We start from the raw sequence: 14,660 nt of genomic DNA, 5'->3' as shown, positions 1-14,660 counted from the left end.
TATATATATATATATATATATATATATATATATAGGTTTCTCTAGACCTTTAAAAATGCTGAGGCCCACTCACATTTAACAAGACCCAAATTTGTTAAGACAGTAGACAACTCCTGGTTAAATAATGACAAATTGTTTAATTTATCTAATTTCTAAACCCATTTACATGATGATTTATATTTATCTATTTTCAATATAGGAACATGTAGGTGATTGCCTAATATAGTGCAAGCTACAATATTCTCTTTAAGCAGAGTTCATTGTTAAGGATAGTGAAAGAAAATCTGGATTTTATGTAGGCATTTTGATATTTCTAAAATTTCCCTGTTGATTTATTGGATCTACATAGCTAATCTTTGTTTTTACTTCTCATATGTGGCATTTACCAGGAATAGGAATCACACAATCAATATTTTCTTGTTCAGATGTGCTTATATTTTAGTGTATTTTAGGACACGTGAACATGTGTTTAGTTAAAACTAGATAAAATAATTTATGAATCCACTCTCCCAAACACACCTAAGCTGGAACATATCACATTGTTCTGAAAGAGGATAATCCAGCACATGCAGTGCTGTTTATCCCATTAGCTCTGTCGAGCTCTTTCTCTTTCTTCAGGAGATGAATAATACACAGCTGTTTGATATACTGCTGGAGTGAAAGCTCCAGTGTCAGGACTTATATGAATTTATTATTAACTTTCTTATTATTTTAGAAACAAAAGTTCTAGTATTTTTTCTGGCTTCCCAATGGCTTGCTTTTTTAAACCCTAGTTTGCTTACTCTGCACTCTGGAGACTTCTCAGACTCTAAACGCAGGAGAGGGGAGGTGGTAAGGCAGTCCTCACAGCTAGAAAGACACAGGGACTCAAAGGGCCCTCCCTGGCCCATCTCTCCTTTTCATTTCTCTTCTCGACTCTGTTATTGTTTTACTGAAGTCTGTGATCCTCCACATGCTGATCATGGAGTGGGAGTGCTGGAAGAGGATGGACAAGAGGGAAGGCAAATGCGTAGGGAGACGAGTGACTGTCCCTTTACTGGTGCTAGGTGGGGGTGCACGGTAAGGGGCCACAGGACTATAGTAGCAGAGGGAGGACTGCTCTTTGAAGAACAGCATGAGTCTTGCCATGGGATTTTTAGGAGTCGTGAAGCTTAGCATCTGCCATTCGCAAAGGACAGGCAGACAGCCAGTTATCTAATCAAATATGCACTGTATGCAAGGTGGTCTACAAGACACTGGGAAGCAGCGATTAATCTGCTCCAGTCTATGTTGTTGAGAAGCCTAAACCCACTGAAATAGATAAACATGAAAGCAAATATATGTACCCGCTGTTTCCTATGGCAAGTTTAAAGGCAGTACAATGCAGTGATGAAGTGTGTTGTGCTTAGAGCCAGACTGCCTGGATCTGAATCCTGACAGCTCCACTTACTTTCTGTGTGACCTCGGGCAAGTTCCTTCACTTCTCTGTGCTTGTTTCATTATGGTTAAAACTGAGGTAATAATTATAATAATATAATAATAATATACAATAATAGTACCCACATCATATATAATAATAACAATAATACTTACATCACAGGATTATTAAGTGTAAGCAGAATTCACATAAATTACTCTGTGTAAGTTCTATCACATAGTAAATATTAAGTAAATATTAATCATTACTAGGGAAAGTTCTGGGTACCACGTTAATTAAATGTTGAGCATTTTTACTGACAGGCCCTTTGGAAGAGTGTTACATGTGTTAATTTATTGAATATTTTCAAAAGTCAATATGAGTTAGATAGTGTTATAATTGTCCCAGATGGCAAATGAGGAAACTGAAGCACAGGGAAGGGAAGTAACTTGTTCTGGGTTACAGAGTGGCTGAATTGCAGGGCTAGCACCCAATCCCGAGCAGTCTGGCTTCATGACCTATGCTCTTAGCTAACTGTGGGATTAACTACAGCAACTTCATCATGTCTCCTCCTGTCAATTCTCAAACCTTCAGTCTATTTTTTAAAAGTTAGTAGTAGTCTTTGTGTCCAAACCCTTAATTTTTTCATACTAAGTGAGTTGCCCCTTTCTCATGTTCTGTTTCAGAAAGCCATCTGTCTCCAGCCCAACTCTAAAGTTCCGTAGTTAAATTGACTATGGCATGTAGGTTATGCTGCTGATTGAAGCACAATAGCCCAATTCTCTCTGCCCTCCCACTGGCCTGTTAACAGACCGCAGAATCCCATGTCTGCAGTCCCTCCCGCCTATCTCCTTAGACAGACCATTTCTTCAAGTTATGGAGCTTAATTGAGTCTGACTATTTATCTAAAAACTTCTAAAACACAAAGAACAGCTTACAATTGCTTTACATGGGGTAAAGTTGTCTGTTCTAAATGTCTTCCAGTCGATTTAATGACCTCCCTCTTGCATTTATCTGTAGTCAATCCTGCTTGGAAAAGCAAAAACACATTCTGGAACTTAAAATATTATTTGTGTGCACTTTCTTTTGTGGGTCATTTGGAGAGTTGTAAAAATGAGAAGAGAAGTCTTGTTTTCTCAGGCAATGACCTCTTATCTCACTTCCTATTTTATTTATCATTGTCTCTGTTAATTAAAGTATTTCTGGTATTTTGGTCTAAGGCCAAGAGCACTGCTACTTGCAGCCAATTGTGACAGCCCTTTCTCTCTTCTCTGATCTTGGAGTCCTGACCACTCAGATGCCTGGGCTTGGAGGTTGCTGCTTCCATCACTGATGAGTATCGACCACATAGATGGGAAGACTCAAGGTACCTTAACTTCCCTCTGTCCATTCTTCTTCATGGTGTCCCAAAGAAGAGAGAGGACACGAAAGGGTGGAGACAAAATAGAATTTAATGATGCTTCTCCACCCACCTTGGCATGGTGAGATAGACTAAAATACATTTTAAAAAACAATCAAACTAAATATGTAGCCACTTCATTGACCTGAGCTCTCCATCGAATGCTCAGCACCAGCAGTGTGTGGCACCTTGGAATTGTAGGTGCCTGATAGGTACTGTTAGGATGTATACCTGAATAAATGCATGCAGTTCTGTTCAAGCTATTTGGGGCAACTATTTGGTCAGTGACATACTCTGAAAGTTTCTAATGATAATGCTGAATAACAGAGACCTTTTCCCAATTTTCAGGAAACTATTAGGTTAAGGAGTTCAACCTTCTCCATTTTACAGGTTTCTTTCTTCATCCCTTCCATATTTTTTATTTTCCATCTATTGTGTCTGCTACTGTTCATTTCCTCTCAAGAGATAGCTGACAATATAGCAAATACATATTAATGGCAGCTAAGAAGTGACGTCTCATGGTTAGTCACACAGCTTGTACTTCATGGGACACATGATTATCTCATTCATGTAACGTAATCACCATCCCTGCGAATGAAACTGCTGTTGCTTTGTGTGTGAAATAAATCAATTTACCTACAGAGAGGACAATGAGCGTTGAAAGTCCTATCATCAAAGCAAGTACGAAAATGACTATTCTAAGAAAGGTGTTTAGTAACTAATGGTATTAGTGAGTTCACCTTGATAAACAGTATCATCATCCAAACAAATAGATAAGTACATACATTTTTATAAAGAGTAGGTATCATCAAATAGAGATTTTTATAGAGCAGAAAACTGAGGGCTAATGAAATCAAATGATTTTTTAAAGTTTACATATTTACTTTGAGACACATGTAGAATTGGAGCCCAGACTTTCTGAGTGATTAAATCTGAAGCTCTTCACTATTCTTGCCTTTGTTACTTTTCCTTCACAAATTAAAACAAATTCTGAAAGGTGGGGAGTGGGAAAGAGGGGCAAATGAATGACGCTTTCCTGTATATTTTTGGAGGATAGATCCATAACAGATCACTTGCTCTGGCAATCAGAATAATTCACCATATACGTATCTAAACTGCTGTAAGGCTTCTTTGCTGTTCTTTATTGTTCTCTGCTTCCTAGCATTGTTCTTGTCCTAGTACAATGTTTTATGTATTTCACGAATATGTCAGAGACAGATAATTTATTGCTATTTTTCCTTTTCTTATCAAATAACTGAGTTGCTTAGACAAATTGCCTCAGTTGGAATTATCCTCATATGAATATACAAGTAAAGATAATATTTTAAACTAGTTTATCTGCATTTTTGCTTATAAACACTGCATTGCAATACTAGGTTATATTTCTTTAAGTTAAAAACCAAATAGGGGTAAAATATAGCCAGTAGAGGAGATCATTTGATATTTTCAACATTAATGAATTAGTGTACTGTCTGTAGTATTTTGGGGAAGAGCCATCATTTATGCCTTAAAGAACATATGCTATATGTGTTTTGATATATTTTTTAAAAATTGTTTCAGAATATAAAAGTAATCATTGATCTCAGGTTTTTGCTAAGTGAAAAACATAAAATTAATAAACATTTGTAAAAGTGGAACTGTCAGCATTTCTTACTGACAGTCAAGATAAACTAATGAGCCATAGAGACCTTGGTTCTAGTAAATGATTGAAGCTGACAGTAAAGGTGGAATCCCACACTCGGCCTTCTACAGAGAAAGCTCGTAACCAAGAATAGAATATGCGAGTACATGGGAGCTACAAAGTCTCCATGTCAGAAAGAAAGTCAAAGTTTTATTTTGTGAGCATTATGTTTCATATGGGACTAAAGTTTACATACTTTAAGTTCACAAATCAAACTTATGCAATTTGCAAAGGAAAAGGTCACTATGAAAATAAATTATCCTGACCATAAATTATCTTTATATATCACCCTACTATTTTGAAATGTCTTCCATTGACTCGAATTTTGAAGATTATGGACAAAAGTATATCACAGACAACTAAAACATTCAAGTAATTTCTATAAGCATACTTTTAAATTTTTATGATTCAAATAATTCACCAAATATTTTGAGAATTTTTCTTCTGGTCAAATATAAAATATCATATGTGAAAAATAAGATTTACATGTCTTTGTTCCTTCTCTGATTACTGGGCATTTGAGAAATTAATGACAAAGAGGTGATTTTCTATCAGGAAGACACATCTGCCACTCCTCTCTACTGAGTGGGGGTGTATTAAAGTCTTTGAGGGAGGTGTAGTATGAAAAGTTAGGTTTAGCTTTATAAATTTAGAACTAAGAAAAACCCCCCTCCTTTTTGAGTTAAATCTATGTAAAGAAAATGCAATCTTTTAAATTAACAAGGTGAACAGACTACAAGTAAAATAGAGAACAGGACTAGAGGGTAAATGGTTATAATAACACCTCCTGTCTCACATGCCACCCTCTCATGAAGAATTCCACTCCCCTTGAATAGAGCTCTGTCACAGAAGGGACTTCAGTTTGTATCCTGTTCGTCACAACACTCATGCTTGGAGGCTTGAGCTGCCATCTTAGATGTTGCCCTACCCTAAGGCCACGATGTTTTGTGGAAGTCAAGCCATGTAGACAGGCCATATGTGGGTACTCTGGTTAGCAAGTCCCCACACTTGAATCATCCCATCCCAGGCTCCAGACACGTCAGTAAATGAGCCTCCAAAGGATTCTAACACTCACCCCCTGAGTTACCTCCAGATTTGGAGTTAAGGCCCAGGACATCATGGAGTAGAAACGACCCATTTGCAACATACTTGTCTGAAATCCTGACCCATAGAGCCTGTGAGCCCAGTGAGTAAATCAGATGGATGTCACAAGCTGCAAGATTTGGGGGGTAATACATTAAATCGACAATAGTGACCAGAACAGTCGCCATTTACTTCGGCAAACATGCGGGGTTAGTGGTGCCTGTCACTATGTTAGTCATTGAAGATCAATGCATTAGACATGAGTCTGCCGTCCAGAAGCTTGCACTCCAGTAAGGCTTATGACATGGATAGAATGTCATACATGTGGGCTTTAGGCCAACACTTTTACTGCCTTTCTCTATTCGTATAAGTTAACTATTTTCAGTTTCGCATAAATTTAGTGAGATTCAATAAATGTAACTTGAAGACTGCATATATCTTGGTGCTCCTTTGAGTAAAATTGTTATTAGTAAGGATTTTTTTTTTAACCGTCAAAGTAGTATTTGCAATAAGCTTCGGAGACTACCTAAACTTCGAGGAGAGTAGAATTCCATAATACCAAAATGATGTATTGTATAGTTGATGTGAGTCTTAATGCTTACATTATTTGAAATTTTTCTGATCATTTAAACACTGTAAAAATCTCAGTGAATTTAGATTTTTGAGAACCTAGGCATGTTATTTTATTACTCTATACTATTTAACCTGTCATGTTTAGGCTTTAAGTTTAAATCCAGATGTTTCTGAAAGCTGTTACCGAGCATGGCTGACTGGTGATCTCCCAAATGTAAAATGAGTTTACACCATCTGTTCAATTCCCAGTGGCTTGGAATTCCTGCATAAAATCCATACCAGATTCTCCCCTTCCTAACTGATGAGCATAGGATCTGGACTTGAATGAAACAGGTATAGGAACGTTCTTTAGATGTTTGAGGTGCTTTGTTTATTACATTATATATGAGTTCAAACTTATTGGAAAACACCATACTAGTAAATACAAAGAATGTAACTATTTCCATATTCTTTGACTCAGTAATCCAACTTCTGGGAATCATTCCCAAGAAAATAATTCAATGGGAAGAAAAAAACAATGTACACAAACAAGTGTATTGCAGCTATCATAGCAGAAACATTGGAAACAATAGGTAATATTATTTATTTGGTACTTACTATGATACCTTGCACTTATGATCTCTAATCCTAAAGAAAAGTTCTGAAAGATAAACTAATGTTTCCACAAGCTTTGAGTGAGGAAACCATGTATAAGCTCTTACTCCTACGGACTCTATGGGTCAGGATTTTAGACACGTATGTTGCAAATGGGTTGTTTCTACTCCATGATGTTTCTGGCTTTAACTCCAAATCTGGAGGTAACTCAGGGGGTGAGTGTTATCATTTACTGATGTGTCTGGAGCCTGGGCTGGGATGATTCAAGTATGGGGACTTGCTAACCAGAGCTCCTCCATAAGCTCCTCATATAAGCAGAACTTGAATGGCAGAACAAGCAGGTACTCCAACCCAAGATCCTCTGAAGTAAAGCCATGTCCTCAGTGACCCCATCACTGTGGCTGTTAAAAATCATACTTTGTGAAGAGAAAATGCCCACAAGATGTTGCATGAATAGATGGGAAACCCAAATAATTATAACAATAAAAGTAATTGCTCATATTTTTAGCATTTAGTATGTACCAAGCTCTGGGACAGACACTTTAAGGCTATTATTTTATTTGATTCTCAGAACTATATACATGGATACTGTTATTGTCCTCATTGTATAAATCTGTATATATATTATATCACTGAATTTGCATGTGGGGAATGGTGAGTGGGTTTAAATTTCAAGTTTTTTCATGACTATTGACAGAATGCATCCAAAACATTCACAGTGATTAATTTATAATGGTGAAATTGAACATTATTTTTCATTTTCTCTTTTATGCCAATTGCATTATTGTATAGTATGAGAATTGCCACTTTTATAATCACAGTAATGTAAGCTTTATTGAAAAAATAGGTCTACCTAGACTGAAGACAAATAAAAACAAGCAGGAATGAAGTGGAGAAGACGGGATCATGGGTTAAAATTTACATCATTTTTCAAAATAATTGTTCTCAGGGCAAGTAAATATAAAGTGGCTTTTAGAAATAGTATCAGCATCTGTATGAGAGGAAACCTAGGAGAAATATTTTGGTCCAGGGAGTATTCCTTTGTTACGTTCATATTGTACCACCCAAACAGCTGCCTTCTTAGAAGTCTATTGCTGAATCCACTTACATCATGTGATAGTCATTTATTCATTTCATAACAATTTTTATTTCTTTTTCTCTGCCTTTGTGGAAAAGTTAATGTTGAAAGCCCTAAAAATGGTTTTTTTACAGAGACAGAAATTGGGTTGGGGTAGTCCACAATCCTTGGCTGATTTTATCCTTTTTATTCAAAGCAAGAAATAAATTTAAAGAATTTTATTTAAGATTAACAGAAGTTATAACAGAAGATGAAGCTGGGTTTGTAGAGTATAAAACCTATGGTTTTATGAAGGAAATATGAAGCCTAAAGGCTCCATGATTTAATGGAGCAAAGAGAGGAGGAAGAAGGAGAGAGAAATTAAGGAAATTATGTTTTGAGATTATGTATATGAATTCCCTCTGCAAGATATTAATATGCAAACTACATTGGGCAGCCAGACTTTCCCCAAAATAAAAACTAATCATGCCTTTCTCCTAGTGAAAACACATCAGTAGACTCAGATTATCCTCAGAATGAAGTTCAAACTACATATCCTAACTTATTTCTATAAGCTGGGCCTTGCTTACCTCTTCAGCCTCATTTTTCACAAGTTTCTTCATTGTTCTTTATGTGCCAGCACATTGTGCTATGTGCCAGTTCTGTTACAATGGCATGATTTCTTCTTCTTCCTTAACTTTGTGCATGCCATGCCACAGCACATTCCTTGCATCTCCTATCCCATCTTCCATATAATATTTAATAAATGGATGGATGGAGAGATGGATGGACATATGATTGGAGGGATAAATGAATGGATAGATATGAGATAGTCCTGCAACTCACTTTTAGGCAATGGAATTTGATAGGAAAGGTGATGATCTCGAGGGTTGAAACTTATCATTAGATTTTTAAAGGACATAAATATAAACAGTAATAGGAGTGAGAAAATGGGTTTGGATTGTGTGCTTGCATTATGTAAGGGTGAATGACCAGAAGCTGAGATGATAGAAAGTGGCCCATGCAACCCTGACGCTCCCCTAATGTAACAGGGTGATAATATAAATAGATGAATGGATGCAAAAGGCAGTTAAGGAATCAGGTAACAGGTTAAATTCAGAGACAAAAATTGTAATAAACAACAAAAAATTAACCAGAAGTCTTCATCAAAGATTAACACTGAGATTTTAGAACTGCAACAACACAAGAATACTTTACTCAGGTATAAGTACTTACTGTAGAAAATGAAAATATTTCTGTATTTGTTTCATAAGGAGCTGTTAATTTCATATGTTTTTAAGAGTATTTCTCAATAATCCATAATGTGAGATGGACTCCTTTCCCATCTTCCTGAATGAGAATAGAAAAAGACAATCCTAAGATGCTTTAAAATTTATGAACTCAGGTAGAGGTAAGCCCCCTTCTATCTTCCATTCCTTTGGGTATCCCATGCATTTACTAGTTATATAGCACAAGATGTGTTAGGGAATTGAGTTAAGTTACTTACTAAAATCTATGGTTAAGAATCTTTGTACTGTGGGCTCTATCCACTTAAAAATAAACACTCGTACTATCAGGTAAGACATGCAGTGCACTGTTCTATTTGTATTATATACATACTTACATAAAGAAATCATTTTATTCTTTTGAGTTGATTTTATCCTTGCAAGTTAAGTGAATCCCACTGAAAAAATAAAGCTCTGTGGTTCCATTTTAAAAATAATGGCATTAATCATTTCAATGAAGAATCATTTAGGTACCAAGAGTCTGTTCAGAGAGGCATTAAGTACATTAAGGTGATATTTGCTGATCTATATGTCTCATGTGGCATTTTTTTTTATACAAAGAGTATCCAACCTTGTGTTTCAATCAGGTCATGTGACACATTTGCAAGCATGTGTATTTGGTAGTAAACCATGAGAGACTCTTTGGCATTTAGAAAGTGGATCATGCCTTATAATGTATTTTTTGACTTTGTACTGCACAAAGAAATTCCTGGTTACTATTAGGAATATACACACCATGTAGTTCTGCAAGTTTCAGATAAAATGTTCGAGTAGAAACCCGGTTCTGTGAAAACATAGCAATTCCATGTTTGCTGAGCAAGAATAATGGTCTTGTAACACGGACCACATGGATATTTAAGCAAATGCATATTTATGACTGGAAATAAAATAAGCTTACTGGGAAATTCACATCCTCTTCAAAACACACACTCCTCTTACATTGTCGTGACTTTGTATCATGAAGTCTTATTCACTCAAATGACCACAGAACTGGAGACTTCAAGCCCAGTGGTGGCCAGTGCTAGTGGTAGTGAGGATGGGGAAGCCATTTACATTCTTTATGATGGAAAATGAATAGAGAAAAATTAAAAATCTCCAATTAGCCAAGTCTTCTGCTTTTTAACAGAAAGACAAATCATAATTGTTGTCATGCTTCCTGTCTTTGCTATATGGGAAGGTGTTATTTCATAATACATAATGCCCTTACATATGTGTGTGTATGAGTGTGGTATGTGCATGTACACAGTTTTGCTTTCCACATGTGATAAAGTACAGATGTGAATTGGGCAGCCTGCTTTACCCTCTGAACTTCAAATTTCTGCATATATGAGATGAAAACAATAATGCCTTTCTCATAAGGTGTTACAGTACTTATGTGAGACAGGAATCACTAAATAACACAGACTGGCTCATAGCATAGGTTTAACAAATTGCAACTACCTATTTTTAAACACTTTCTTTACAAACTGTACCCAACAAACCTCAGTGCCTTTCTTTGGGCTACATGGTTTGTTGGTAATCAGATGAAGATTGATTTAATATTCTCTTGTTCAAATCCCAGTGAGCAAATCTCCTAGGCAGAAGAATTTATAATAGCTGCTCTACCCCTCCTCTTAAGTATGGACTGAGCATAGTCAATCCTTCTAAAGAGTACTGTAATAAAAAAGGGTAAAAGAACACTTTACACTGGAGAAACTTGACAAACACTACCTTAAGCCAGATGTCAAAGTCACTATCAACAACAATAACTCATGTTGATGGTATGTCCGTTTATCGATGTTAGAACAGCAACATAGAATAGCACTTTTCTTCTCTGGTCTTTTTCTGAAAGCCCATATAGCCCTAGTCTAATCAGGACAAAAACATCAGAAAAATCTTGTTAGGGACATTCTCTAAAATATCTGACAAGTACTCCTCAAAAATGTTAAAGTCATCAAAAACAAGAGGATCCTAAGGACACATGCTAAGTAAATATAATGTGGTATCCTGGATGGGATCTGGACCAAAAAAGAACATTAGGTAAAACTAAGGAAATCTGAGACATATGGACTTTAGTTAATAAAACAAATAAGTAAATAAACACAAATGTTTACTGCCCTCAATTCAATAGACAGTCCTGCTTGTGTTATACAGTGGATTTCTATAGACCTTGGGAAGATATGTCAACCAATTCTGTTGTAATGCAAATAAATCTTCTTTCAATGAGAATGTGAGAACAGCTTGGCTGGGCAGTGCTTGCTCCTTTCAGTGAGTTTTTTGAGTAGGAAAAGACCTGCAAAAAATAGATTCTAGTTTGCCAGATCTGAAAAATCCTTTAGAATCTTCCTGACATAAGAAAAAGGTTAAGACTTCCTACCTGGCATAAAAATTTGTGACACTTCCTGATGTTTATGGGTGACATGATAGTTCTATGCAGAAAAATTTATACTTTTGAAAAACAAGGACCTTTGCAAGCAGGTAAAAATAAATTTTTCAGGTCACCGAGGATGCATTAAGTGCAACCTGATATATTTTATTACCTTCCTGCAATAACGCAAATGAAAAAAAAATAGTAAATTTGCTAATAGCACAAGCTTAACATAGCATTACAACCTCTATAAATGTCTTTCTTCCAAGCCCTTGAGGGTACAGTCTTATACATGGGGTAAAAAAACTTAGGGTACATTTTTCCTTTAAAAGATATATTAATTTCCTTTGTCATTAAAAGGGCTACAAGTTGTACCAGAGTAAGAAATCAGAACTGTATCATCATTTTATTGAAATATTACTGTAAAACAAAATATTCCCAAACATTTTTTTACATTACATCAAATTTGAAAAGTATTTTGTTTTGTGAATATGGATATGATTTCAATGCCTCTGTTCTGTAACAGCCGTAATGAGCATTAAACAGACTGTACACAGATCAATTGTAGAATATTCTCTGCTCATTTTAGCCTACAGGAAGTGGCTAAAGGGAACACTCAAGCAAGCCGGCAAAATCTGCATCAAGTTATCCTTTTGTATGCCTCACGAAAAGGCATTTTTAAGATGTGGTATGGTGGTGCTGTCCATATTGCCTGATGTCAAATCTTATTGCTTGGTAATTCGTGACAAACCTGTTGTGTATTAGCTAGGAGTTTATGAAGTACAATTTGAAAAGCCAGAAATCTGGCTTAGCTTTCAAAAAAAAGTAGATTGCAGTGATAAAATTGTATGAATTAGGGATGGAAAAACATTCTAGATTGGCCAATTTAAGGCTGATTTGTGGGCTGTGTTTATTGCCCCTCTTAGTTTTCAGAGATGACATAATTAATGGTATTGTTCTCCAACAGTGTAAGAATGGTTTTGCCTTAAACTTTCCACAACGACATTCTTTGTATATAATAAAGAGCTTGTGCAAATGGTTTATAAAGCCCAGGATTAATAAAAACTTGCTCTCCAAGGTTGCATTTACTAATCTGTTCAATCACTAGATATGTTTTGACTGGTACCATGTGTGCCAAGCATTGTGTTCAAACACTGCAACAAATGTAAGTGAAAAGAAACATTTTCTTTACTCTCAGTCCTCTCTGGGCACACAGTCCAGTGAGGAATTGGATATTAATCAAGTGGTCACACAAAAAATTTTAAGTTAACACAGCAAAGAAGAGATATATAGGACAATGAGAATATAAAATAAAGGACTGGACTTGGTCAAGATATAAACTGTTCAGCTACTGAAAATACATGTTTACAATAATCAGTCCCCATTTCCCTTAAATATGAGCCCTAGATATCAGGGACTGGTACTTGGAAGTTTTTTGTACCTGCCTATAGCACACATGACACATTGTAGGCACTTTAAAAATTTACAAAAAAAGAGAAGAAAAGAAAGAAAAAAAGTGAATGAGTTCAATTTTCATGGCTGTGCCTTATGTGCATCTGTGAGTTTATACAAAGGAAGACCTAGAGTTGGGGCTCTGCCCCGCTAAGTAACAAATACTTGCTCTAAGTTCACCCAATTTTACTATTGTTGCTTTGTGCACATTACCCATAGTTACTACTCTCTTTTTTATCACTTGAATTTTGACTCTCAAACAATTGACATGAACTGGGGGGACTAACTCAAATGTGCCAATCGAGTAGGTAATTCTCTCTTGGGAATACCTTGTAATTTGATCTCAACTGGAAGGATTCACTCCACTTACCACAAGCCTCATGTGATATTTGAGAAGATTACATTTCAGAGAGGGTGCACATTCAAGAACTGGTAAATTTTCCATTGCCATATTTTGGCTGAAAATTTTTCATTTTTGGCATTATTATGTTTTCAGAAATAACTTGTTAGAGGCTCAACCCATTCAGCAGCAGCAGCAGCCCTGTGCATATGTCCAGTGTGGGCACTGAGAGATTTTAAAGACCATATTCTATAACATGTGGTTAAAGGCCCTAATATTAATCTTGCTACTAATATGATTTGTAGATGATATTCATAAAATAGCTTTAAAAAATAAATCCAAGTGAAATGTAACCAATCACAGAAGTAGATTAAAAGATTTGACTACTCGGGATAATTGAAATAACTATTTTGATTGAAGAAGCCTGTCAGTTCAGACTAACAACTGGTTTGAATTACTTCTTAAAATTTTGTTTAATTTCAATTTTTATTATTTATTGTTTTATTTAGTTTTGATTTGACCTAAATAGTGTTAATACCAAGGCAATAAAAGCACCCCATTTCTCAGAATTAGAATTATGGACTCTAATGTCGGAAGGGAATCTCAAAGTTACCTAACGCCATCTCCCAACCAGCATAGGAATACTTTATTTCTGTAGATTCTATTACCAGCAGTTCACCTCGGCTTGATCACATGTAGCAAAGGACAACTCACTACTAGGTGGGGAAAACAACTTCACTCTATTGTAGTTACAATACTAGAAATTTCTTTTCTGTGTCAAGTTGCAGCTTCCATTCATTTCTCTCTGGGAGAAGCCTTTCTTCTACACAAATGCCTTGAAACTTTTGGAATAAAAGTAACTTGGCACTATCAGGAGGGACTATGCAAAGGCTCCCAGAGAGGTTAGGAGTTGTAAGCATTAGAGATAGAAGTCCTTCCTGGCACTTGTACCTCCTAGCAATATACAAGTTAAGTTAATGTCCACTTGGCAGCTTCCTCACTATTTGAAGACAGTTACTCTGTGGGAACAGTGAGGTGAGTGGTTTGGTGGCAAGAGTACCACAATGCTCCCTTGCCCAAAATTGCATTTGACATGCTACCAATTAGCATTGTGTTTAGAATAAGGTCTCCAAGGAAAATAATATGGTTATCTGGATATACTTCCTAGCATATGGCTGCTACTGGAAATCCTGAGGGATGCTGTTTAGTACTATATTGCATTTATTTGGAAAGTGAGATTTATGCTTAAAGGACAAAGAGTATGAACTTAGACTTAGTATTCAGTATGTATTGAGGAGAGTAGACCTTTGTTTACTTGCGTGTCATTTGATGAAATTCTGTTGTACTTCTCTAATATTTCACACTGAAATATTTAACTATACTGTAACTACCTTCTTCAGCTGCTTCTCTTAATTCTTTAATATGAGACCAAATATTGGCTCTTCTGGGAAA

The 14,660-nt window shown here is 36.0% G+C and overlaps 1 protein-coding gene across 4 annotated transcripts in view; it reads left to right on the top strand.

The window, feature by feature from the left end:
• The window catches only part of ANGPT1 (angiopoietin 1), a 253,373-nt gene that overhangs the window by 10,852 nt on the left and 227,861 nt on the right, over nucleotides 1-14,660 (top strand). The window contains exon 1 of one of the 4 annotated variants that reach the window (XM_008569713.1): nucleotides 2,702-2,762. The exons of the other annotated variants lie outside the window; for them this stretch is intronic. Within the exon in view, the coding sequence (XP_008567935.1) occupies nucleotides 2,748-2,762 (15 nt within the window). The 5' untranslated portion in view covers nucleotides 2,702-2,747. Of the gene's footprint in view, nucleotides 1-2,701; nucleotides 2,763-14,660 lie in introns of those variants that run through there. 4 annotated transcript variants of the gene reach the window in all.

Source organism: Galeopterus variegatus, unplaced genomic scaffold (assembly GCF_000696425.1).
Source record: "Galeopterus variegatus unplaced genomic scaffold, G_variegatus-3.0.2 Scaffold28, whole genome shotgun sequence".
NCBI lineage: Eukaryota > Metazoa > Chordata > Mammalia > Dermoptera > Cynocephalidae > Galeopterus > Galeopterus variegatus.
The sequence above is the reverse complement of the archived record's forward strand: the minus strand, read 5'-3'. Positions and strand labels throughout refer to the sequence as shown.